General features: G+C 41.9%; 2 protein-coding genes across 4 annotated transcripts in view; both read left to right on the forward strand.

The window, feature by feature from the left end:
• Window positions 1–12,798: 12,798 nt before the first annotated feature.
• Window positions 12,799–18,682, forward strand: LOC139544435 (leucine-rich repeat-containing protein 19-like). Of its 2 annotated transcripts, XM_071351522.1 has the most exons (5): window positions 12,819–13,237; window positions 15,771–16,004; window positions 16,203–16,713; window positions 16,914–17,120; window positions 17,881–18,682. In XM_071351522.1, the coding sequence occupies exons 2-5, from the start codon at window positions 15,780–15,782 to the stop codon at window positions 18,225–18,227; spliced, it is 1,290 nt and encodes a 429-aa protein (XP_071207623.1). In that variant the 5' UTR covers window positions 12,819–13,237; window positions 15,771–15,779; the 3' UTR covers window positions 18,228–18,682. The 2 variants fall into 2 exon arrangements, with proteins under 2 accessions (XP_071207624.1, XP_071207623.1); XM_071351523.1 differs by lacking the exon at window positions 16,914–17,120 and having other exon boundaries at window positions 12,799–13,237.
• A 150-nt stretch (window positions 18,683–18,832) lies between these two features.
• Window positions 18,833–27,606, forward strand: part of LOC139544434 (FSD1-like protein) — a 71,242-nt gene continuing 62,468 nt past the window's right edge. For both annotated transcript variants that reach the window (XM_071351519.1, XM_071351520.1), the window contains exon 1: window positions 18,833–19,650. In XM_071351519.1, coding sequence (XP_071207620.1) covers window positions 19,636–19,650 — 15 coding nt within the window. In that variant the 5' untranslated portion in view covers window positions 18,833–19,635. The remainder of the gene's footprint in view (window positions 19,651–27,606) is intronic.

Raw genomic sequence — 27,606 nt, forward strand, 5'->3', positions numbered from 1 at the left:
TACTTAGCCCATTCGTACCACTCGTTCTTCACTACTTCTTCTCGTATGGTGTCCTTGAGTGGTTCTGATTCTGATATATCTAATTCTGTCGCTTTTACAATGTTCTTATCTTGAGATAGATCATTAACTTTTATCAGAAAGTTCCAAATGTCAGTAAAAAACTCTCCTGACTCTGATGTCTCAGGATGCTTTGTGGGTACAGTGATCTGCTTGGTAAGGGAGGTCGATGTCATCTTAGCGGTAGCTACTGTGGTCGTCACAGCAGCCGCCACCCTTGTTGTTGTCACAGGTTCTTCCTGTTCAGATGCAGGGGTAGGATCAATCTTAATGACCGTGGTGCTACTCCCTTCGGTCACTGTTGTTCTTGTTATTTCAACTATTAATTCTTCACCTTCAACTGGGTCAATCTGATTCATGATGAGCACCCTCTCGTCTTTTTCTTTGATTAATGTCAGGTCACATCCTTTCGGGTCCCAAACGACTTGTCCCTTTGTTTGGTGATGTGTCCATCCACAGAGGGCCATCTCCAGTAAGGGTTTGATCCTTATGATTGAGATAGACTTCAGTTCTCCTGCTTCTGTTATAAATTGAGGTGGAACAGAGATTCTAACCTTGTCAGTCTTTTTGGATTGTTCGGCTGATTCCTTTCTTCTCTTCCTGCTTCCACCATACATCTTGATTGTGCATTAGTCTGTTGTTTCTATACTAGCATTCACTGTTACTTCTGTTATGTCAATGTCATTATTCTTTTGTTGTTCTAACTTCAATTGTCTGTAAAGGAGACCATTCAAAAGTTTAAAAGTCAATTGTGAGGAAATCCCCATTTTCTTCAGCTTGCAGGACTTTTCCTCCTCTTTCTTCACCTGAGGCTCCCTCCTCAGGCCGGACTTAACTTCCATCTGGAAGGTTTCAATTTTTAGAGAAAAGATCTTCTCATTCTGTTCCTTGTGAGGCCTCTCCTCCTCTTATGGGTGCATTAGTCAGTGCACTTGTCGTATTTTGACTTTCACTTCATTTGCTGTTTTCTTGGCTTCTCCCTGGCGTCTCAATCGTTTCCGCTGCTCCTGCTCCCTCCGGGCTCCCTCCTGGTGAATCAGCATCCTCTGTGTCCTCATCTCTATGTGGTTGTATCATTCTCTCTGTTGGGACTCGTGTGCAGTGGTTTAGATGATACCACGTCTTGCTTCCTTTCACTTTGACGGCCGTTCTTGTTGCTTTGGCCACCTCCTAGGGTCCTTCTCTCCTCGGTTGATCCCACTTCCTCCGGAACACTCGAACGTGGACTAGATCTCCTGGTATCACTGGGAGAGGTCCTTCTGGTCCCCTTGGATCATCAGACGCGGAACCTCTCGTCCTGGTTCAGGTTTCTGCCTTCTTTCTGTGAGGCATTCATACTTAGAGACTTATGGCCTCTGTTCTATGATTGCACCATACATCCTCTTACTTCCATCACTCATCACACAACAAACTGACATTCCATCTGAATCTGGCAAACCCCTCTCCTTCTGGTTTCCTAAACATAAGACTTGAAAAACAACAGACCAAACATAACAGCATTGACAATGTTATGTGTTATGCATAAATATATTCATGCAATATATTCATGCAAACTGAAATCTGAGACCATGACAATTCCCACTCTCTCTTTACCTGTCTCTATGCCTCCAGGATACTTTTCTGCTGGACTCCACAAAAATAAAAGCCCTAAAAAGCTTCCTCATGCTTCCACCCAGTCTTCCCCTTTTGGCCCCAGGTTCTGAGAGGTGTTCCCAAATCATGTCATTTTTTACTTAGTTTCCCATTTGCTCCATTTCAACTGATAATCATGTGCATAACCTACAATTAACATTATCTCTTCTTGAATTAATTCAACACTGTATATGCTTTCATATCAATCCCTTTAACATGTTTGTTTAGAGTATAATATCCTATCATCTATTCTTTTTCACATGATGCATTAAAAAATGAAACAAGTAGCCCCCAAACACAACCCAGTATGTCTAAAGTAGCCCCAAAACTCAACCCAGTATGTCTATAGTGAAATCTAGTCTCTCTCTCTCTCTCTCTCTCTCTGATTCCACGTCCTCTGTCATGGTGTTTTCAAGCTCACCCATTATTCAGCTGCACCTCACTTCTCGTGAGACTTATGCACCCACCAAAGAGAGACATGAAGAATTTTACCACTGCAGTGTTGTAAGAAGTATACCCCCAGCCTGGTGTATCTTGATGTACACTCAGTCTCCAGAATGCAGCCCAAGCCCTTCCATTTCTGGCTGTTTTTTCCTGAGGACATACACACTAACACATGGGTTATTTCCTGACAACATTAGCAAGATCACTAAATCTTAATTTTTAATAACAGCCCTATGTAACCATTCTGCCTCAAATACCTGGCCTCCTGCCACAGAAATATTCAATGATAATCAAATGATGTTCCCTACATCAACTGCTGTAAAATAACATGTAATCAGTCAAGCGTCTTCCAGTTGGAAGAATATCCAATCCTAACAAAACTATGTCATAAGTTTCTTAAACTTTTGCTCTAATGTTCAAAATGCCACCACTTATTCTTTTTACCATATCTTTAGATATGTGAATTGTTCTATTTACTTTTAGAATTGTCCCTATATTTTACACAGCCAGCTGTCTTTCCTTTTCTGTGAATTATCTCTATTTTTATACATATTTCTAGAAATAACACCCCTTTACTACCATTACCTTCATTTATAAGTCCCCTAACCCATAACTGCCATTGTTTGATACATACTTAAAACATCCTTAAGTCAATTTATATATCATTTATATCAGTCCCTCCTCAGGAACATATACACAACCTTATGTTCCTCAAAACAAAAATAAATTGACCAAACGAGAAAAAGAGAAAAAAAAAAAATAATAATAATAATAATAAAAATTAAAAAAAATAATAATTATAATAATAATTGCACATTTGCAATATTACCACTATTTGTAATGTAATGGAAAACGTCCATCCGTTTCATTCTATGCCAATGTTATTGTTGGTCTCTTTCTTCTTCATTCATGGGTATCTTCGCACAACAGACTACCTATTTATTCAATTGAACATTACATTTTATCATCCCAATTCCAATGACATTATAAAACGAAAGAAACAAAAAACCTTTAATCTAAAATTCTGTAAGTTCTGTCAACCACCTTGTCTCAGGATTAGTTTCCAGAGCTTCCCTAGGCCTATTAACGTTAAACAGTTCTATATCCAAATAACTAAACAGTTCTTTTTGAAATACTTTTCCCAATCCAATATTCAGGATAACAGTCCTTAGTGTTACCTTTAACTCAAATATGACCTCATCTATTCAATACACATCATCCCTTTAATAATTAACATTTATACTAAACACTTTAAATACCAGTACTATCTATTTTCCCAATAGCCCTTTTGTCTCAGTTTCTCTCATGAGTGGCCTGATAATAAAAAGGTCAGTACCCCAATTCCTTTAAGTCATTATTCTCCCAACAAATATAATGTCATTTCAGCATGTCTTTTTTAGATACAGTTCACAGGTCATCAGACACAGTTGTCCCTCACTATTCAGCCGGTTAGGGTGGGTTTGAGCTCCACACCCACTTGTAGTGATATTCTCTCCCATGCCTTAAAACATTCTGACGTCACCTTCTATGATAACTCCCTTATTCTACCGGTGATTTCTCAGACGAATTACAGATGAGGTATTTATCAACAAAACCCTTTGGAGTAACTTTCATCACTTTCTATATGCAGAATGAACAAAACACATTTGTGTATTTATCCAAAGACCATAACCCCAAGGAACTGATAGTTTTACCCATGAACCCATGTTATATCAAAAAAAATAAAAAAAAATAAACCTATTCCGAATAATTTATTCAATTGAAGGGTACAACTCTTCATAATTTTCCCAGGGACATAATAGATTTTCAAAGTAATTATACAGTTTGAATAGAGTCTGGTGTCTTAAACATTTTATAAGTATATCCCACCTGTTCCAACAATTTCTAGTAAAAGGTGATCAGTCTTTCACAAGAAATTCCTAGGATTCAGGGCATTTTGAGACCATTAATATGTTTCCACTCCCCCTTTCTTTAGGAGCAACTTAAATACATTTTTCAAAAAAATGTTCATCCTTTTGCATACCCAATTTGAAACTGAATTGGAAAAAACCCTTCCAATATATCTACTAATGCATATTCATTCCCAGTACATGGTGTACACACTAGTGAATCATAAGCCAATAATCGCAAAGGGACTGGACTCACTCATCCAGAACTCCATGTTTTAGCCTTATCCAGATATTTTTATTTTTAAAGCGGCTGACTTTAATTAACTGCTTTCCACAGTAATGCAGTCTCCAATGACATTGTTGACCAGAGAAGATTAAAAAACCCTTTTTTTCCCTTATTCTTTCTGGAAAAGAAAGTGTACATATTGTTAATATTCACAACGTTACCTTTTAGTCAGCAAACCAATAATTTTACTTATCCATAGATTTTATTCTAAAGCGTCTTTAACAGTTCCAGAGAATTGTGGTATAGAATGTCTAACAATTAAAATTCCATCGTTATTTTACTAGATGTCAAACGTGATCTAATACTTCTACTTGACCACATATAAACTGTAATCTCTATGAAACACTCATTGTTCGCTCAGAGACTATACACCGACAAGTAAAAAATTCCATTCTCACTAACCTCAAACCAATTAGTTGTTTGTTATTTTGACAAGGATATAAACTCTTGTATAGCGGCATTTCCTACTACCGCACTAAGTTCTAATGTCACATTACACTAATTTTCCCATACTCGATATACCTATATCCAGAACAGAGAGCTATTTTCTTATTGGTTCTTAGATCTTGTCAATAGTTCTGCCAATCACCCGCACGTCTGCGAGGACTAGAGGAACCACACACACAACCTCATCGCAATGTATTTTCTGATGATAGAATGTTGACATCAGAACGCCTACAAATCGAGCTTCACATTTTGGTCCCATGCGACTATTTATTTATTTATTTTTCCTAAATACTCCCATGTATTTCTACACCTTTTATTTACTATTTTTCTGAGGTAGAGCCAATCTCCTTTCCAATTAATAATTCATTTGTCACATCACTTAATTTCTTTTATCGAAGCCTACTCTATACAGTACATACATTATTTCTGAATACTACAGATTACTTAATGTCTTATTCTAGTACAGTACTTCAAATATCACTGTTTTTTTTTTTTCCCTTTACAGATATCATTATTTATTCATTTGGTTTGTTGTTACAGTTCTAATCAATTTTTAAGATTACATTTACGTTACATTTAAGTCATTTAGCAGATGCTCTTATCCAGAGCGACTTACAAATTGGAAAGTTCATACATATTCATCCTGGTCCCCCCGTGGGAATTGAACACTCAACCCAGGCGTTGCAAGCACCATGCTCTACCAACTGAGCCACACAGGTCCACTGCCCGCTCTGTTAAGATCTCTATCTAAAGTCTTACTATTACCTATATTTATTTATTTTGTCTCTACTTTCTTACCTCTTCTCCATATTCTTATTGTTTGATCCTATGGTCAATTTACTAGTGAGTCAAGCCACCCCTGTTCTCCTTTTTATCCTGGCCACTCCATTTTGCACCGCTGTCTACCCTGCAGGCTATTTTTAGACCGTAGCTTCTGTAGACACAGAGTGATCAACGGCCTGTTTTTTCCTCTTCCTTTGTTACACCGTTCGTGAATCCTTAATCTGTCCTGAATTTCACTATTTATCACTATTTATCTTAACTAACCTAGATTCGTTTTTAACTTTATAGTACAATTTCATTTTATCAACGATTCTACTTTCTGTTTTGTTACCACACTGTTCTATTCATATTATACTATTCGGTTAACTCCTCTTTAATTATTTTTATTCATTATTTATTTTGATACCTTTTTAGTAATTTTACTATGGTCGCTTACTACTTTATCACATCAGTGTTTTTATCCTTGCTTATAACTTATTTTACTTCAATGTTTCTTAACTTCTTTCCCTCTGCCTAATAGCAGTTAACGACACCCTTCATCAACTCTACTCTATCACAGGAGAGCTGCGCGCTCCCTCTCCTGGACGTTCTGCCTACACACACACACAACTTGTCTTTCCTTATTGACTTAATTCACTTCCACCTACATAAGCCTAGACTTCTACAATATGACGAGACTACTGTCTAATCGGATCAGCTTGTCTTCATATTCTATTCAACCCCCAATACTTATCTTTTCTTCTATTATTTGAGTAGTATTGTGGCGTGACCTACTGAATTACCAAACCCTGGTAGATAGACAGAGCGGTTTTTTATTCGCAGGATTTCTTTTGCATTTGAACGCCGCACAATCGGGCCAACGTTTTTCCTGCACCTACTACTTCACTCAAACAGTCCTCCTTTCAAAGCGGAAACTATGAATATTTATTTAACTACTGATTTATGTTTTGACCGTATAAGTTACTTTTGCAGTTGAACGCCGCACAATCGGGCCAACGTTTTCCTACAACCTACTGTTTTATGCTTTGACTGTATAAGCTACTTTTGCAGTTGAACGCCGCACAATCGGGCTAACGTTTTCCTACAACCTACTGTTTTATGCTTTGACTGTATAAGCTACTTTTGCAGTTGAACGCCGCACAATCGGGCTAACGTTTTCCTACAACCTACTGTTTTATGCTTTGACTGTATAAGCTACTTTTGCAGTTGAACGCCGCACAATCGGGCTAACGTTTTCCTACAACCTACTGTTTTATGCTTTGACTGTATAAGCTACTTTTGCAGTTGAACGTCGCACAATCGGGCTAACGTTTTCCTACAACCTACTGTTTTATGCTTTGACTGTATAAGCTACTTTTGCAGTTGAACGCCGCACAATCGGGCTAACGTTTTCCTACAACCTACTGTTTTATGCTTTGACTGTATAAGCTACTTGTTGTAGCCCTGCGCCTGAGCCCAGCCGCTCAACTAGAGAGTACAAACAGTTGCGCCGATCAGCCCACACAAGGCTGCTCAAAATGAATGGTCCGACGAGAGGGGCAGTCCGAATCACACACACCCGACACGAGTCGCCCGCTCAGGTTGACTGAGGTGTGTTTACGCACATCCCAAAACAGATCCTGATACGGTCGAACCCGGCCAAGCAGAATCAGACGGAACAACTCCCCCAATCAAACCAGACACATGAACCTGTCTCGAGCAGTCCAACCAGAACAAATGCCCGCTCCCCCCAGCCAAACACCCGACACAATCAAAGTTCACAGTTCCAGTTCACTCAATCTCTAGACATGCGCATTCATACAAAACCCAAACTCACACATGCATGCACATTTATTTGAATTCAAAAGTTCTTTCGTTTTTATCGTTTTTAGGAAATTTGAGAGAGAGACTTACGTGGCGCTCCTCTCGCTGAGACAGTATCTCTGAAGCAATCTTACACAAACATTTCAACTATTGTAAGAACTTGCTTACCGTCTAGTTGGGCGGCCACCCTTGTTTGCCAGATTGTCCAAAGAAACTATCATCAGCCAAGAACGTCCCAGTCCCTATCAGCTCCTAGCAAGGTCGCCAATTATGTCGTGGAAAATCATTTCAAATACAACGCTTATCAGAACTTGTAAATTCAATCATGCTCTTTATTACAACTGTACAGCCAACTGGCATGTCCCCGCGGAACACACCCCGCGGAACACACACCGCGGAACACCCCTCCATTTCCCAGAGCCTTAGCTCCTATATTTATACACACATAGCACTATGTCCATCCCTTATGCAAATGAAGTCTCCCTTCTCAAGTCATTCGCCACCACTATCCTCTAGTTCAAGCTTCCCGCTTGTTCACGCCCAATAACGCCCACATCTGCTCTCAGCTAGACTACAATGGTGGCCGGACCCTCCATCCTAGTGTGTCAGCAGATTCTGTGTCTCTTCCTTTCATCAATGTGTCAATGCACTTTGCCCCCATTGGAATCAGCAGATTCTGCCTTATAGGCCTTCTTTTTAGAAGCAGCTGACTATGGATCCCTCTATCTTTAGTGTGTCAGCATAATGTGTCAATGTACTCTTTGTTTTGTTTGCCTTTCTTGGAATCAGCAGACTCTGTCCTATAAACCTCTGTGTAGAAGCAGCTGACTATGAATCTCTTTATCATTAGTGTCAGGTCAGCAGACCATGTGTTCTCTCCCTTTCATTAGTGTCAGGTCAGCAGACCATGTGTCAGGTCAGCAGACCATGTGTCTCCCTTTCATTACTGTGATCTATTTTTAATGTTCAGCCATTTTATACATCTATGTGCTGTCCTATATATTTCATTTACTTCTACAATGTCAGGGCTACAGGGCAGCATACCACCCTGCAGGATGGAATACAGATGTCAGGGATACAGGGCAGCATACCACCCTGCAGGGTGGAATACAGATGTCAGGGCTACAGGACAGCATACCACCCTGCAGGGCGGAATACAGATGTCAGGGCTACAGGGCAGCATACCACCCTGCAGGATGGAATACAGATGTCAGGGATACAGGGCAGCATACCACCCTGCAGGGCGGAATACAGATGTCAGGGCTACAGGACAGCATACCACTCTGCAGGGCGGAATACAGATGTCAGGGATACAGGGCAGCATACCACCCTGCAGGGCGGAATACAGATGTCAGGGCTACAGGGCAGCATACCACCCTGCAGGATGGAATACAGATGTCAGGGATACAGGGCAGCATACCACCCTGCAGGGCGGAATACAGATGTCAGGGCTACAGGACAGCATACCACCCTGCAGGGCGGAATACAGATGTCAGGGATACAGGGCAGCATACCACCCTGCAGGGCGGAATACAGATGTCAGGGCTACAGGACAGCATACCACCCTGCAGGGCGGAATACAGATGTCAGGGCTACAGGACAGCATACCACCCTGCAGGGCGGAATACAGATGTCAGGGCTACAGGGCAGCATACCACCCTGCAGGATGGAATACAGATGTCAGGGATACAGGGCAGCATACCACCCTGCAGGGCGGAATACAGATGTCAGGGCTACAGGGCAGCATACCACCCTGCAGGGCGGAATACAGATGTCAGGGCTACAGGACAGCATACCACCCTGCAGGGCGGAATACAGATGTCAGGGCTACAGGACAGCATACCACCCTGCAGGGTGGAATACAGATGTCAGGGCTACATCTCCTCGTAACATCTCCTTATAGAAACCAGAGTTAATATCATGTCCTCCTGCCTATAGAAACCAGAGTTAATATCATGTCCTCCTGCCTATAGAAACCAGAGTTAGTATCATGTCCTCCTGCCTATAGAAACCAGAGTTAATATCATGTCCTCCTGCCTATAGAAACCAGAGTTAGTATCATGTCCTCCTTCCTATAGAAACCAGAGTTAATATCATGTCCTCCTGCCTATAGAAACCAGAGTTAGTATCATGTCCTCCTGCCTATAGAAACCAGAGTTAATATCATGTCCTCCTGCCTATAGAAACCAGAGTTAGTATCATGTCCTCCTGCCTATAGAAACCAGAGTTAGTATCATGTCCTCCTGCCTATAGAAACCAGAGTTAATATCATGTCCTCCTGCCTATAGAAACCAGAGTTAGTATCATGTCCTCCTGCCTATAGAAACCAGAGTTAATATCATGTCCTCCTGCCTATAGAAACCAGAGTTAGTATCATGTCCTCCTGCCTATAGAAACCAGAGTTAATATCATGTCCTCCTTCCTATAGAAACCAGAGTTAATATCATGTCCTCCTGCCTATAGAAACCAGAGTTAGTATCATGTCCTCCTGCCTATAGAAACCAGAGTTAATATCATGTCCTCCTGCCTATAGAAACCAGAGTTAGTATCATGTCCTCCTGCCTATAGAAACCAGAGTTAGTATCATGTCCTCCTGTCTATAGAAACCAGAGTTAGTATCATGTCCTCCTGCCTATAGAAACCATCAAATCAAATCAAGTTTATTTTATATAACCCTTCGTACATCAGCTAATATCTCGAAGTGCTGTACAGAAACCCAGCCTAAAACCCCAAACAGCAAGCAATGCAGGTGTAGAAGCACGTTGGCTAGGAAAAACTCCCTAGAAAGGCCAAAACCTAGGAAGAAACCTAGAGAGGAACCAGGCTATGAGGGGTGGCCAGTCCTCTTCTGGCTGTGCCGGGTGGAGATTATAACAGAACATGGCCAAGATGTTCAAAATGTTCATAAATGACCAGCATGGTCAAATAATAATAATCACAGTAGTTATCGAGGGTGTAGCAAGTCAGCACCTCAGGAGTAAATGTCAGTTGGCTTTTCATAGTCGATCATTAAGAGTATCTCTACCGCTCCTGCTGTCTCGAGAGAGTTGAAAACAGCAGGTCTGGGACAGGTAGCACGTCCGGTGGACAGGTCAGGTTTCCATAGCCGCAGGCAGAACAGTTGAAACTGGAACAGCAGCAAGGCCAGGTGGACTGGGGACAGCAAGGAGTCATCATGCCAGGTAGTCCTGACGCATGGTCCTAGGGCTCAGGTCCTCCGAGAGAGAGAAAGAAAGAGAGAAGGAGAGAATTAGAGAGCATACTTAAATTCACACAGGACACCGGATAAGACAGGAGAAGTACTCCAGATATAACAAACTGACCCTAGCCCCCCGACACATAAACTACTGCAGCATAAATACTGGAGGCTGAGACAGGAGGGGTCAGGAGTCACTGTGGCCCCATCCGATGATACCCCCGGACAGGGCAAAACAGGAAGGATATAACCCCACCCACTTTGCCAAAGCACAGCCCCCGCACCACTGGAGGGATATCTTCAACCACCAACTTACAATCCTGAGACAAGGCCGAGTATAGCCCACAAAGATCTCTGGCCAGGCAAGGACAGCAAGGGCGGTTCGTTGCTCCAGAGCCTTTCCGTTCACCTTCACACTCTTGGGCCAGACTACACTCAATCATATGACCTACTGAAGAGATAAGTCTTCAGTAAAGACTTAAAGGTTGAGACCGAGTCTGCGTCTCTCACATGGGTAGGCAGACCATTCCATAACAATGGAGATCTATAGGAGAAAGCCCTGCCTCCAGCTGTTTGCTTAGAAATTCTAGGGACAATTAGGAGGCCTGCGTCTTGTGACCGTAGCGTACGTGTAGGTATGTACGGCAGGACCAACTCGGAAAGATAGGTAGGAGCAAGCCCATGTAACACTTTGTAGGTTAACAGTAAAACCTTGAAATCAGCCCTTGCCTTAACAGGAAGCCAGTGTAGGGAAGCTAGCACTGGAGAAATATGATCACATTTTTTGGTTCTAGTCAGGATTCTAGCAGCCGTATTTAGCACTAACTGAAGTTAATTTAGTGATTTATCCGTGTAGCCGGAAAGTAGAGCATTACAGTAGACTAACCTAGAAGTGACAAAAGCATGGATACATTTTTCTGCATCATTTTTGGACAGAATATTTCTGATTTGTGCAATGTTACGTAGATGGAAAAAAGCTGTCCTTGAAACAGTCTTGATATGTTCGTCAAAAGAGAGATCAGGGTCCATAGTAACGCCGAGGTCCTTCACAGTTTTATTTGAGATGACTTTACAACCATCAAGATTAATTGTCAGATTCAACAGAAGATCTCTTTGTTTTTTGGGACCTAGAACAAGCATCTCTGTTTTGTCCGAGTTTAAAAGTAGAACGTTTTCAGCCATCCACTTCCTTATGTCTGAAACACAAGCTTCTAGCGAGGGCAATTTTGGGGCTTCACCATGTTTCATTGAAATGTACAGCTGTGTGTCATCCGCATAGCAGTGAAAGTTAACATTACGTTTCGAATGACATCCCCAAGAGGTAAAATATATAGGGAAAACAATAGTGGTCCTAAAACGGAACCTTGAGGAACACCGAAATGTACAGTTGATTTGTCAGAGGACAAACCATTCACAGAGACAAACTGATATCTTTCCGACAGATAAGATCTAAACCAGGCCAGAACTTGTCCGTGTAGACCAATTTGGGTTTCCAGTCTCACCAAAAGAATGTGGTGATCGATGGTATCAAAGGCAGCACTAAGGTCTAGTAGCACGAGGACAGATGCAGAGCCTCGGTCTGACGCCATTAAAAGGTCATTTACCACCTTCACAAGTGCAGTCTCAGTGCCATGATGGGGTCTAAAACCAGACTGAAGCATTTCATATACATTGTTTGTCTTCAGGAAGGCAGTGAGTTGCTGCGCAACAGCTTTTTCTAACATTTTTGAGAGGAATGGAAGATTCGATATAGGCCGATAGTTTTTTTTATTTTCTGGGTCAAGGTTTGGCTTTTTCAAGAGAGGCTTTATTACTGCCACTTTTAGTGAGTTTGGTACACATCTGGTGGATAGAGAGCCGTTTACTATGTTCAACATAGGAGGGCCAAGCACATGAAGCAGCTCTTTCAGTAGTTTAGTTGGAATAGGATCCAGTATGCAGCTTGAAGGTTTAGAGGCCATGATTATTTTCATCATTGTGTCAAGAGATATAGTACTAAAACACTTAAGTGTCTCTCTTGATCCTAGGTCCTGGCAGAGTTGTGCAGACTCAGGACAGCTGAGCTTTGGAGGAATACGCAGATTTAAAGTGGAGTCCGTAATTTGCTTTCTAATGATCATGATATTTTCCTCAAAGAAGTTCATTAATTTATTACTGCTGAACTGAAAGCTATCCTCACTTGGGGAATGCTGCTTTTTAGTTAGCTTTGCGACAGTGTCAAAAAGAAATTTTGGATTGTTCTTATTTTCCTCAATTAAGTTGGAAAAGTAGGATGATCGAGCAGCAGTGAGGGCTCTTCGATACTGCACGGTACTGTCTTTCCAAGCTAGTCTGAAGACTTCCAGTTTGGAAGAGCTCTCTATGGGAGACATTTTTTAAATTTTTCTTTTATTTTGCTTAAAGTTATTTTGCCTTTATATTCAAGTCCTTTTTTGAAACGGTTGCTGATAATATTGAGATCTTTGTGATTTCTATCTGAAAATGAAAAGCGCCCCGTAAAATACAATTTGACTAACTAATAACCTGGATAACAGTGTCACGGGGTTATGAGGACAAAGTCTGATAAATGTTTTACAGTTCATAGGAAATGCACATTTGTGGTCAATCTTTAGCTAGCTAGTTGAACGTCTTTTACGAGCCAGACCAAAGGTTCTCTACATTGTTCTCATTCCAACAGGCTCCACTCCTCAGCCCACACAGGTAAGAATTTCACTGAAATATCTGTAAAGTATTATATATTGTTTTTTGGGTTGACATGTTTTGTTACTCCTCGATATGTCAACAAGTCCTGGTGTTTTTCCTTCTTCTATTTATGAGAATGTGCATGACAACCTATGGCCTTCGTGGCTAAAGGAATTTCATAGTTTCAGGAAACATTTCTTTGTCAACCTATACTACAAAATAATGATGTGTGTGATACAAGATGTCGGATCTTAATTTGAGCCAGTTTGCTACAACACAAAAATTATCCTGCAGCAACAAGACATTATTATGTGGATTATAATTAACAGACATCTTTTGTAGGGGTTAATACATTTTTCGTAAGGGAAAATCAAGTCTGAAATTTAAAAGTGGAAATTACAAACTTCAGAAGGATTTTTTAAGCCTCAAATACACTACTGTAACGGTTGTCGAAGTCGTTCTCCTCCTCAGACGAGGAGGAGCATGGATCGGACCAACACGCAGCGAGGTATGTAGACATAATGATATTTAATTATAATAACGAATACGAAAATACAAGCTACAAAACAACAAACGACATCAACAGACCTGAACATGCGAACTAACATAAACACGAAGAACGCACGAACAGACTAAACAAAACGAAACAGTACCGTGTGGTGCACAAACACAGACACAGCAACAATCACCCACAAACAAACAGTGTGAACAGCTGTACCTAAATATGGTTCTCAATCAGAGGAAACGTAAAACACCTGTCCCTGATTGAGAACCATATCAGGCTAGTTAACATGAACCCAACATAGAAACACATAACATAGAATGCCCACCCAACTCACGTCCTGACCCACTAAAACAAACAATTAACACAATAACTAGGGTCAGAACGTGACAACTACAAGTAAAAAAATATCCTGCAACAAGGTGATCAAATTAAGATCCTACTTCTGTTTAGCAAGATAAATGCTTGTTATTCAAGGAATTAACTTGATGTATACTCAGACCTGGCCTATTAGCTGCCAGCGAGACACGCATCACTGATACTCCATCAGCTGCATACCTTGCTCATGATCATGGCGTTGAACTACAGATTTCTAGTGATAATTGAGACTCCCATCGTGATCCTAGTAAAGCAGCATTTTCCTCATTCCATTATCGTGACATGGAGGAGTAATTTGTTTCAATAGTGATAATCAATCGCTACACGTCAAAATGGATAGGAAGTACTGTAGTGACCACCGTGTCATTCCATTGTGACGCGGTGGAGGAGTAAACACAAACACATAGAAACCAGAAAGAAGACTGTGATCTCCTGTACTATCAGTGTCATCAGACAGTGATCTCCTGTACATGCAGTGTCATCAGACAGTGATCTCCTGTACTATCAGTGTCATCAGACAGACAGTTATCTCCTGTACAGTCAGTGTCATCAGACAGTTATCTCCTGCACCATCAATGTCAGACAGTGATCTCCTGTAGCGTCAGTGTCATCAGAGAGACAGTGATCTCCTGTACCGTCAGTTTCATCAGACAGACAGTGATCTCCTGTACCATCAGTTTCATCAGACAGTGATCTCCTGTACCATCAGTTTCATCAGACAGTGATCTCCTGTACCATCAGTGTCATCAGACAGTGATCTCCTGTACCATCAGTGTCATCAGACAGACAGTTATCTCCTGTATCGTCAGTTTCATCAGACAGTGATCTCCTGTACCGTCAGTGTCATCAGACAGTTATCTCCTGTACCGTCAGTGTCATTAGACAGGCAGTTATCTCCTGTATCATCAGTGTCATCAGACAGACAGTTATCTCCTGTATCGTCAGTGTCATCAGACAGTTATCTCCTGTACCGTCAGTGTCATCAGACATGCAGTTATCTCCTGTACCGTCAATGTCATCAGACAGACAGTTATCTCCTGTATCGTCAGTGTCATCATACAGTTATCTCCTGTACCGTCAATGTCATCAGACAGACAGTTATCTCCTGTACCGTCAGTGTCATCAGACAGTGATCTCCTGTACCGTCAATGTCATCAGACATTTATCTCCTGTACCGTCAATGTCATCAGACAGTTATCTCCGGTACCGTCAGTGTCATCAGACAGACAGTGATCTCCTGTACCATCAGTGTCATCAGACAGTTATCTCCTGTACCGTCAGTGTCATCAGACAGGCAGTTATCTCCTGTACCGTCAATGTCATCAGACAGACAGTTATCTCCTGTATCGTCAGTGTCATCAGACAGACAGTGATCTCCTGTACCATCAGTGTCATCAGACAGACAGTTATCTCCTGTATCGTCAGTGTCATCAGACAGTTATCTCCTGTACCGTCAGTGTCATCAGACAGACAGTGATCTCCTGTACCGTCAGTGTCATCAGACAGACAGTGATCTCTTGTACCATCAATGTCATCATTGCCTTACAGAGAGAGAGAGGAAGCAGAAATGAAACACTGTGTTATTTCTATGTTTCTGTATCTCTTCAGTATGATCTGAATTCTCAATAGCTTTTTTATGGTGTTTATTATCTTTCACATTATTCATTGAAGGAAAAGAACATGGCTGCAAGTGAACTACTGCTACTGTGGCTGGTGAGCACACTGCTGACTACTGGAGGAGCTGGGACTGAGGACCAACTGGTGACTACTGGAGGAGCTGGGACTGAGGACCAACTGGTGACTACTGGAGGAGCTGGGACTGAGGACCAACTGGTGACTACTGGAGGAGCTGGGGCTGAGGACCAACTGGTGACTACTGGAGGAGCTGGGACTGAGGACCAACTGGTGACTACTGATAGGGAAACTATGAACTGCTTAATGAGAGGAGGGAAACTATGAACTGCTTAATGAGAGGAGGGAAACTATGAACTGCTTAGTGAGAGGAGGGAAACTATGAACTGCTTAATGAGAGGGAAACTTTGATGAGATAATAGCATACATCTTGAATAATAACTTCAACATAACTTGTCATCCTATTTACAGGCTGTGAACTGTAGCAACAAGACACTGCAATTCATACCCTCAAATTACAGTCAAACCATCACCAAACTAATTCTGAGCAATAACCTCATAGAGCTGTCCAGCGCTGATGAAGCTGCTCTGAGGAACTACTCCAATCTGATTGAGCTCCATCTAGATGGTAACAGGTTGACTGACCTGCCAGGGAAGCTGTTTGAGGCCATGTCAAAGCTGGAGGTCCTCAACCTGTCCCACAATAACATCAGTAGAGTGGAGCCGAAGGCGTTGGCTGGCCTGGTTAACCTGAGGCAGCTGGACCTGTCCTACAATCGTCTACAGTCACTACCTCTACATCTACTGGATGATTTAAAGAAGCTGTCTATCCTCAGGCTCGGGGGGAACACACTGCGGGACTTAGACATCTCTGTGGAGAGGAATCCTTTAAAGGTGCTAGATCTGAAGGAGAATCCCTGGAACTGCTCTTGTGTATTTCTCAACCGGATTAAATCGATTACCGACTCAAAGGACCAGATAAGTAAGCAGCTTCTTCTATCTCTGTTTGCTTGTAATCCCCATGGTCTATTTGTTCCATTCAATGCCTGGCTGTGGTTCCTTACTTACGCCATGCTGACATCTACTGACAACAATGTTTTAAAATGAGGCCTACTTTACCGAAATTTGCCTTCGTGTTGTTAGTTTGTTGATGATAAAAACGGAATGTGTGTATTTCTTCAGGAGTCTCAGATGCCACCTGCGCCAGCCCTGAGGACCTGTCCGGTAAAGGGATAATGGACAACGGTACCAGCTGCTTTTCAGGGTCATCATCAACAACAACACTTCCCCCACCTACAACTCAGTCAACCACTAAGCCAACCTCAGCCCAGATCACTACACACTCAGTGTTACTTGCAGTTACTACAAATGCAAGCCTCGTCTTAACAGGTAAGATAAAAAAAAGATATATTAAATCAATTGACTTGGTCTTACAGTAGATATAGTCTCCTCTTATCAACATCATATGATGTAGACTTTTCAAACTAAAAAAAGCTTTGATTTGCCCGGATGGATGACACGGTTAAAACACTGAATACAGCTATTGTTGAGAACAGAAGCATGTGAGAGAGAGAGGTGACCTACAAAAAATACTGTCGTAGATGACTTCAGTTCTGATTCTACGGCGTTTAGTCAGCAGACAAGGAAAACCGTCATCTAGACAAGAGCAGCTGCACTCTAAGGACACTTCATAAGAGTTCACAAACGTGACTCCCGGGTCCGTATTCATTAGGAGTAAGGGTGCTGATCTAGGATCAGTGTTGCTTTTAAGATCATAATAAATAAGATTACACAGACAGAGGGGGGGGGGACCTGATCTTAGATCAGCACTCTTACCCTGAGAAGGGAGGTTAAATCACTCTATAACAATGTGGTCTGAGGAGGCCCCGTATCCCGAGGAACAAGGTTGGGGTCAATTCAAATTGAAAATTGACAAACATGAAAAAAGAATGAAATAAATAGCTTCTACTTTCCAGGTTATTGATAAGATATTGAAAATAGACACCCCCTTTTTCCCAAATATTGAATTGGAATTTCAGTGTACTTTCTGAATTGGCGGCCTTCAATTCGAATTGACCCCCGTCCTGCTGAGGAGACCTCAGAAGAATGTTAAACAGTATGTGACCCCTGGATGTTTCTGTTTGCTCAGGCGTGGACCGTGGCAGTGGGGTGCCAGTGGTGGGGAACACCTGGAAGTTTCTCCTGGGTGTGGTAGCCATCGCCCTGACCACCTCTATGCTCCTCGTGTGTGCCGTCAAGTCCCCGTCCTGGTACAAGCTGCTGTTCAACTACCGGCACCAGCGGCTGAGAGATGAGGAGGATGCTGACGTGTACACTACGGGACGCTACTCTACTTTCAGCTTGGACACGGAGCAAACGGAGACCAGCGCCCATGAGCTGGACCACGGGCTAGACGAGTTGGATAACGAGGAGGATGGATACATAGAGGACCGCTATATAGAGACTGAGGTCTATGAAGACAACACAGAACCATAATGCTCTCTGAGCTGCTCCCAGACTTCTGGTTGTGGTTATGTCAGTTTGATTTGATTTGGATATCTTTTAGTCCTCGTTTGGACTAATCTTCCAAGAGTCCTGAGTTTGGGTATTGTGACATCAAAATGATCCCTTTCCATTGAAATAATTGGACGATAAATGATTCTATTCTACTCTATTCACTGATAGTATCAGAAGGCCATGGTTGTCCGTCCGTAACCCATGCATAACCTGCTGCCACTGATGATCATTTATTGTTTGGTTTGACAAAATGTGCCCCTAAAAGTTGTGTACATTTGTAAATATTTGCAAGTTTTGAAAATGTTGGAATTCAGTGAAAGGACCGACCATGTGAGGTGTTTTGAGGTCATGATTTAGGCTACTTGCAAAGTTCTACTGCCGGAGACATAGTGTAGGTAATCAACGTTTTGTCTTATTAAATATATATTTGAGTACTTACTCTCGTCTCTGTAAACAGTTAGGGTTAGGGCTGAATGAAGGAATGAATACATGAATACCAGGCGGTGATGCAACCGGTCAGGATGCTCTCGATGGTGCAGCTGTAGAACCTTTTTGAGGATCTGAGGACCTAATGCCAAATCTTTTCCGTCTTCTGAGGGGGAATAGGTTTTGTCGTGCCCACTTCACGACTGTCTTGGTGTGTTTTATTTTTTAAAATTATATATTTTTTAACTGCATTGTTGATTAGGGGCTCGTAAGTAAGCATTTCACTGTAAGGTCTACCGACACCTGTTGTATTAGGCACATGTGACAAATACAATTTGATTTGATTTAATAATATTAGGTACATTTCATATTCACAAATGAAAATGGTCTAATTCAACTATATTCAAAATCTATTTTTTTTTCACTTTATAAATGAATTTAAACAGTATGGCACTACTAAAATGAAAAACAAAAAGGCAACTAAAACTTGTTTTATTAGTAAGATTTGTTAGTTTAGGATTCCTGGCAATGTAAATAGTTTGTATGTAAGCTTGTTTGCATTTGACTATTCCTATTTTGTTTGTTGATATTTGTTTGTTAATAAAAATAATATTAAAAAAACAGACGTAACCACAGCAACCGACCCTTATCGCGAGACTATTTGGAAATCCCTGAGAGTAGAGTGATCCATATGCAAAATCCTGCTCCTCTTGCCTGAACTTGGAAGTGGACTTAGAAAACTCTGCAAGTCATCTTTAGGCCAGTGGAGGGCACAACGACTCTACGGTTTAGTTATCAAGCTTCACTAATTTATGAGGGTCGGGGTTACAAAACTATTGCGCATGTACACTAAACTCCGACCACCATCCAGTGAAATAACCGTCTTCTTCTTTTGAGAAAACGTGGCGTGCCTGCCTGCCTATGCATTGGATTTGATTACGTTTGTGTTTGGGTCCGCGGGATGGCCTCTCAGAAAGTAAGTACACCCGGCGTATCATGAACCGATATCGATTCTGATCGGCGACATTGGGTATCCAGCTTTGAAGCAGCGCGGTTAGTCAACGTGATAGTTGTGTGTAACTGGACGATCTGTGAACGGACGAAACGATCTCCAATATTAGTTCAACATGTCGTTATTCTGTCAATGTCAAATCATCAATATGCGTTCAGCGGCTGTCAGGGGGTGGAAACATGTTCACATTAGCTCTGTTGCCTGCTTGTGAAGAATCTATTGACCTGGAAACTAGATACCTTCTGAAAGGCTACAATGTCTCTTTCGAGCCTTTTACTTCTTCTCTGTATTCATTCAACGGCTTGTGGTTCTGTTCGCGTATTTCCTGGGACAACTCTACCCTTTCAAGGATTTGACACATTGATATTGAGATAGACTATGATTGCACAGGTGCACTTCTTCTGTAAAGTAATTCACTTCCTACTTGCTAGTAGTATGGCTTTGAGAGTTTGACAGTCACGGCAGGTGTTAAAGTCATTCATTTCTTTATTGTATAGATCTGTCTTTACTATAGGATAATTGTCTATTTGCCTGCGTGGACATCAGACAGTCTGTTATTGCAACAACTAACCTACAAAACATCAACGTGATGACCAATAAAAAATAAGCTAATTGTAGTGGTTTTTATGGTCTTGTCACCCATCTCAGAACATGATCATATTTATCACCCTGAAAAGAAGCATCAGATTTGTTTTTGAAACGCAACAGACACTTTGTTTCAAGTCTGTTGTCAAGGGACTGTATAGCAACCAGAGGAGCTTATCTTTTGGCTTCGTTTGTTATCAGTGTAACTAGGGTGTGAAAACACATGTCCCTCTGTCCTCCTTTGTACTGGATAAAGGGAGGTAGAGTAAAGGGGCAGTTTAGTCTTGAGCACGTGTTGTCAATCTAAGCTTATTCTAAGTCTATTACTCAGTCAGAGGGAGAGAGAGGTCACACCAGTGGTACAGGTATATTATAAATGTTAGAGAGAGAGAGAGAGAGAGAGAGTGTGTGTGTGTGTGTGTGTGTGTGTGTGTGTTATACAGCATTAATCTATCTGAATTAGCTTTTTAAGGAGTTATCAATCTCAGGTAAAAGCCATTTAGAGTTCGATTTGATTTCATGTGGATTTAGTTTGTTTCCCTGGGTTGTGAGTCTTGCATCAATGTTTTGCATGTTTTTTGAAAATTGACCACTGCAGACTAAAGTGTCCAGGAAAGGCATGGCACCTGTCAATTTCATGTTTTAGCTCTTCCAAGGGAATCAAACCACATTTTCCTTCACTTTACTTTTCAAACCACCTCCACCCTGCTTGAGCTCTGTCATTTAGGGTTCTGCATTTTGACATTTTCCCTGGACAGTCAGTATTTTCCCGTGGAGTAGCCGATTGATCAGAATGCTGCTGAAATAGATACAGGCCAGAGGCCAGAGTTGACACGTCTCCTAGGCAAAGGGCCTTTGCTGTGGCTACACTATCCAGTCCAGTGGTACTATTGGCCAAAGCTCAAATGACTAGTAGGCTTAAAATATTGCAGATCCCACTCTTTTCAGAGCTAATTATATGTCTCATGTCCTTGCTAAAAAAGGACCTCCAAAACTTCCTGGATATTTTTGTTAATTTTCTGGGGCAATTTCCTCCCACTTTAACTTTACTACTGGGCAATTCCATGGTAACAGAGGGACACTGAAACTGATTTTTTCCCCCATGTCAAGCAAAAACCAATGAGTGAAAGCCTAAGCAAACCATTTAACTCTATGCACAAGGACTACATTTAACAATTTCCACAGAAAATTTGACAAAAATAAATCTACATGACGAAGATGCAAAGTTTGGTAACAGAATGACGTGCAAACAGCACTTTTTTATGTAAACTCGTGAGATCTAGCTGGTCCTAGAGGTCAGATCAGAAAACATATTATTTCCATGTCATTTCATCAAAACATGACACTCACCATCTCAGATTGTTCTCAAATCGTCCCTGTAGTCAAAGACGGGTAAAATTGGCATTCCTGAAACATTATTTTGTTGACATTTTATGTCGGCCATTTTAATTGATAGGATTCAGATAATATTCAATATAAGTACCAAACATCAGATTTGGAGAAAACTTCTTCCTACCAATGAGTAAGACATGAAGAAAAATGATTGGTTGTTGTCAAAAGACACCCACGGACCCCCCCCCACACCTCACGCCAATCCCACCCCAACAACCAGTGTACAGTCGTGGCCAGAAGTTTTGAGAATGAGACAAATATTAATTTTCCCAAAGTCTGCTGCCTCAGTTCGTATGATGGCAATTTGGTCCTTTTGTGGCAGGGCTGAAATGCAGTGGAAATGTTTTGGGGGGATTCAGTTCATTTGCATGGCAAAGAGGGACTTTGCAATTAATTGCAATTCATCTGATCACTCTTCATAACATTCTGGAGTATATGCAAATTGCCATCATACAAACTGAGGCAGCAGACTTTGGGAAAATTAATATTTGTCTCATTCTCAAAACTTCTGGCCACGACTGTAAATAGCCCATCCAACTAACTCATCCCCATACTGTTATTTTTTTATTTTATTTTGCTCCTTTGCACCCCAGTATCTCTACTTGAACACTCATCTTCTGAACATCTATCACTCCAGTGTTTAATTGCTACATTGTAATTATTTCACCACTATGGCCTATTTATTGCCATACCTCCCTTATCCTACCTCATTTACACACACTGTATATAGCCTTTTTATATTGTATTATTGACTGTATGTTTGTTTATTTCATGTGTAACTCTGTTGTTTGTGTCGCACTGCTTTGCTTTTTATTTTTATTTGACCCTTATTTTACCAGGTAAGTTGACTGAGAACACTTTCTCATTTTCAGCAATATCTAAAACACAAGGCCAAATCTACACTGGAGTTGCTTACCAAGAAGACAGTGAATGTTTCTGAGTGGTCGAGTTACAGTTTTAACTTAAATCTCCTTAAATCTCCCTGAAAATGATTGGTTGTTGATAATTGCTAGACAATTTGACAGAGCTTGAAGAATTTTGAAAAGAATAATGGAATATTGCACAATGCAGGTGTGGAAATCTCTTAGAGAATTACCCAGAAAGACCGCTGTATTGACTCCGGTGTGAATACTTAGGTAAATTAGACATTTCTGTTTCATTTTCAATACATTTGTAAAAATGTATATAAACATGTTTTCACTTTGTCATTATGGGGTATTGTGTTTAGAGTGAATTGAATTGAGGCTGAAACACAACAAAATGTGGACTAAGTGAAGGGGTATGAATACTTTCTGAAGGCTCTGTAGTATGAAGAAACAATACTCCAAGCCACAGCTCCGTACTAGTTGTCAAATATAGAGAACTGATACTGTATACTCAGGGGTGGGATTGGTGTGGTGTGGGATTGGGGTGTGGGGGGGTCCGTAGGTGGCTTTTGACCATTTCTTTGGATTCTCAGGTTCTGGAACGACCCGGTAGGATCATGGAACGACCCAGTAGGTTTATGGAACGACCCGGTAGGATCATTGAATGACCCGGTAGGATCATGGAACGACCCAGTAGGTTTATGGAACGACCTGGTAGGATCATTGAACGACCCAGTAGGGTTATGGAATGACCCGGTAGGGTTATATAACGACCCAATAGGGTTATATAACGACCCGGTAGAGTTATGGAACAACCCAATAGGGTCCTGGAACGACCCAGCAGGGTTATATAACGACCCAGTAGGGTTATGGAACGACCCAGTAGGGTTATAGAACGACCCAGTAGGGTTATATAACGACCCAGTAGGGTTATGGAACGACCCGGCAGGGTTATGGAACGACCCGGCAGGGTTATGGAACGACCCGGCAGGGTTATGGAACGACCCGGTAGGGTTATGGAACGACCCGGTAGGGTTATGGAACGACCCGGTAGGGTTATGGAACGACCCGGTAGGGTTATATAACGACCCGGTAGGGTTGTATAACGACCCGGTAGGGTTATATAACGACCCGGTAGGGTTATGGAACGACCCGGTAGGGTTATGGAACGACCCGGTAGGATTATGGAACGACCCGGTAGGGTTATGGAACGACCCGGTAGGGTTATGGAACGACCCGGTAGGGTTATATAACGACCCGGTAGGGTTATATAACGACCCGGTAGGGTTATGGAACGACCCGGTAGGATTATGGAACGACCCGGTAGGGTTATGGAACGACCCGGTAGGGTTATATAACGACCCGGTAGGGTTATATAACGACCCGGTAGGGTTATATAACGACCCGGTAGGGTTATATAACGACCCGGTAGGGTTATATAACGACCCGGTAGGGTTATGGAACGACCCGGTAGGATTATAGAACGACCCGGTAGGATTATAGAACGACCCGGTAGGGTTATGGAACGACCCGGTAGGGTTATATAACGACCCGGCAGGGTTATGGAACGACCCGGCAGGGTTATGGAACGACCCAGTAGGGTTATATAACGACCCGGTAGGGTTATGGAACGACCCGGTAGGTTTATGGAACGACCCGGTAGGGTTATATAAAGACCCGGTAGGGTTATGGAATGACCCGGTAGGGTTATGGAACGACCCGGTAGGGTTATGGAACGACCCGGTAGGGTTATATAACGACCCGGTAGGGTTATGGAACGACCCGGTAGGGTTATGGAATGACCCGGTAGGGTTCTCTATAATCATATATAGTAATACTCTGTCCTAGTGTCGTGCAGCAGTTTTAAATAGAAGTGAAGCCTAATCCTCAAATCTGCCTAATCATGTCATGTTGCACGGTCGCTCGCTCACTCGCTCGGGCCCCTGGGAACTCTCACATGACATAACAGATACAAAATGCCCAAACATTTGGAGATTACACATCCCAAATGCCCCTCAATGACTAGCCTTCATCAATAATTCACATGTAGTATACATTGGTGTGTGTGTGGTTATCTTATACCGTCTATAGGCTGAATATGGACTGTGGACTGGGCCGGTCTGTGGGCTGGGCCTACAGTATGTGCTGAACGGTCTGTAGGCTGAGCCTATAAACTAAACATGGTCTGTGGGTTGGGCCTATGGGCTGAACATGGTCTGTGGGCTGGGCCAAATGAGATCAGGCCAGGACTCAGGCCACACCCCTTATTGTTGAGAAGCCTTATTGTACAGTAGATATCTGATATTATTGTTGAGAAGCCTTATTGTACAGTAGATATCTGATATTACTGTTGAGAAGCCTTATTGTACAGTAGATATCTGATATTACTGTTGAGAAGCCTTATTGTACAGTAGATATCTGATATTATTGTAGAGAAGCCTTATTGTACAGTAGATATCTGATATTATTGTTGATAAGCCTTATTGTACAGTAGATATCTGATATTATTGTTGAGAAGCCTTATTGTACAGTAGATATCTGATATTATTGTTGAGAAGCCTTATTGTACAGTAGATATCTGATATTATTGTTGAGAAGCCTTATTGTACAGTAGATATCTGATATTATTGTTGAGAAGCCTTATTGTACAGTAGATATCTGACATTACTGTTGAGAAGCCTTATTGTACAGTAGATATCTGATATTATTGTTGAGAAGCCTTATTGTACAGTAGATATCTGATATTATTGTTGAGAAGCCTTATTGTACAGTAGATATCTGATATTATTGTTGAGAAGCCTTATTGTACAGTAGATATCTGATATTATTGTTGAGAAGCCTTATTGTACAGTAGATATCTGATATTATTGTTGAGAAGCCTTATTGTACAGTGGATATCTGATGTTGTTGTGGTTGGACACGATGGAAACTGACCTGAGTCAATGGTTTATTTCATATCTATTATTCTGTTCTGTTTAATCTATTCTCCATTAACATGCATGATGCATTAACCCTATTAGCTAACATACTAGAATGTAATGAATATATACATAATATATATATAGCCCTAAAGGTTTATGTTTTTCAGAGAATTATGTTTCCCGACGCCCATAATAATATGATGCGTCACAATGACCACAATGAAATTCAAATTAACATTTTGATGGTATTCATTTAGACCCCTGAGGCTTAATTCCATTGAAGTTCTTTCAGGCAATATCGACAGTGTTGACAGTCGTGGCCAAAAGTTTTGAGAATGGCACAAATATTAATTTCCGCAAAGTTTGCTTCTTCAGTGTCTTTAGATATTTTTGTCAGATGTTTCTATGGAACGCTGAAGTATAATTACAAGCATTTCATAAGTGTCAAAGGCTTTTATTGACAATTACATGAAGTTGATGCAAAGAGTCAATATTTTCAGTGTTCAATCAATCAATCAATCAATTTTATTTTATATAGCCCTTCGTACATCAGCTAATATCTCGAAGTGCTGTACAGACACCCAGCCTAAAACCCCAAACAGCTAGTAATGCAGGTGTAGAAGCACGGTGGCTAGGAAAAACTCCCTAGAAAGGCCAAAACCTAGGAAGAAACCTAGAGAGGAACCAGGCTATGAGGGGTGGCCAGTCCTCTTCTGGCTGTGCCGGGTGGAGATTATAACAGAACTATGCCAAGATGTTCAAAAATGTTCATAAGTGACAAGCATGGTCAAATAATAATCATGAATAATTTTCAGTTGGCTTTTCATAGCCGATCATCAAGAGTTGAAAAACAACAGGTCTGGGACAGGTGGCGGTTCCATAACCGCAGGCAGAACAGCTGAAACTGGAATAGCAGCAAGGCCAGGCGGACTGGGGACAGCAAGGAGTCACCACGGGCGGCAGTCCCGACGCATGGTCCTAGGGCCCAGGTCCTCCGAGAGAAAGAAAGAGAGAAGGAGAAAATTAGAGAGAGCCAAGATTTTCAAAATGTTCATAAATGACAAGCATGGTCAAATAATAATCAGGAATAAATCTGTTGGCTTTTCATAGCCGATCATTAAGAGTTGAAAACAGCAGGTCTGGGACAGGTAGGGGTTCCATAACCGCAGGCAGAACAGTTGAAACTGGAATAGCAGCAAGGCCAGGCGGACTGGGGACAGCAAGGAGTCACCACGGCCGGTAGTCCCGACGTATGGTCCTAGGGCTCAGGTCCTCTGAGAGAAAGAAAGAGAGAAGGAGAAAATTAGAGAGCGCCAAGATTTTCAAAATGTTCATAAATGACAAGCATGGTCAAATAATAATCAGGAATAAATCTCAGTTGGCTTTTCATAGCCGATCATTAAGAGTTGAAAACAGCAGGTCTGGGACAGGTAGGGGTTCCGTAACCGCAGGCAGAACAGTTGAAACTGGAATAGCAGCAAGGCCAGGCGGACTGGGGACAGCAAGGTGTCATCATGCCCGGTAGTCCTGACGTATGGTCCTAGGGCTCAGGTTCTCAGAGAGAAAGAGAGAACGAGAGAATTAGAGAGAGCATACTTAAATTCACACAGGACACTGGATAAGACAGGAGAAGTACTCCAGGTAACCAACTGACCCTAGCCCCCCGACACATAAACTACTGCAGCATAAATACTGGAGGCTGAGACAGGAGCGGTCAGGAGACACTGTGGCCCCATCCGAAGAAACCCCCGGACAGGGCCAAACAGGAAGGATATAACCCCACCCACTTTGCCAAAGCACAGCCCCCGCACCACTAGAGGGAAATCCTCAACCACCAACATTACAATCCTGAGACAAGGCCGAGTATAACCCACAAAGGTCTCCACCACAGCACAAACCAAGGGGGGGCGCTGTGTTGACCCTTTTTTTCAAGACCTCTGCAATCCGCCCTAGCATGCTGTCAATTAACTTCTGGGCCACATCCTGACTGATGGCTGCCCATTCTTGCATAATCAATGCTTGGAGTTTGTCAGAATTTGTGGGGTTTTTGTTTGTCCACCCGCCTCTTGAGGATTGACCACAAGTTCTCAATGGGATTAACGTCTGGGAGGTTTCCTGGCCATGTACCCAAAATATTGATGTTTTGTTCCCCGAGC

The sequence above is a fragment of the Salvelinus alpinus genome, chromosome 18 (assembly GCF_045679555.1).
Source record: "Salvelinus alpinus chromosome 18, SLU_Salpinus.1, whole genome shotgun sequence".
Classification (NCBI taxonomy): Eukaryota; Metazoa; Chordata; class Actinopteri; order Salmoniformes; family Salmonidae; genus Salvelinus; species Salvelinus alpinus.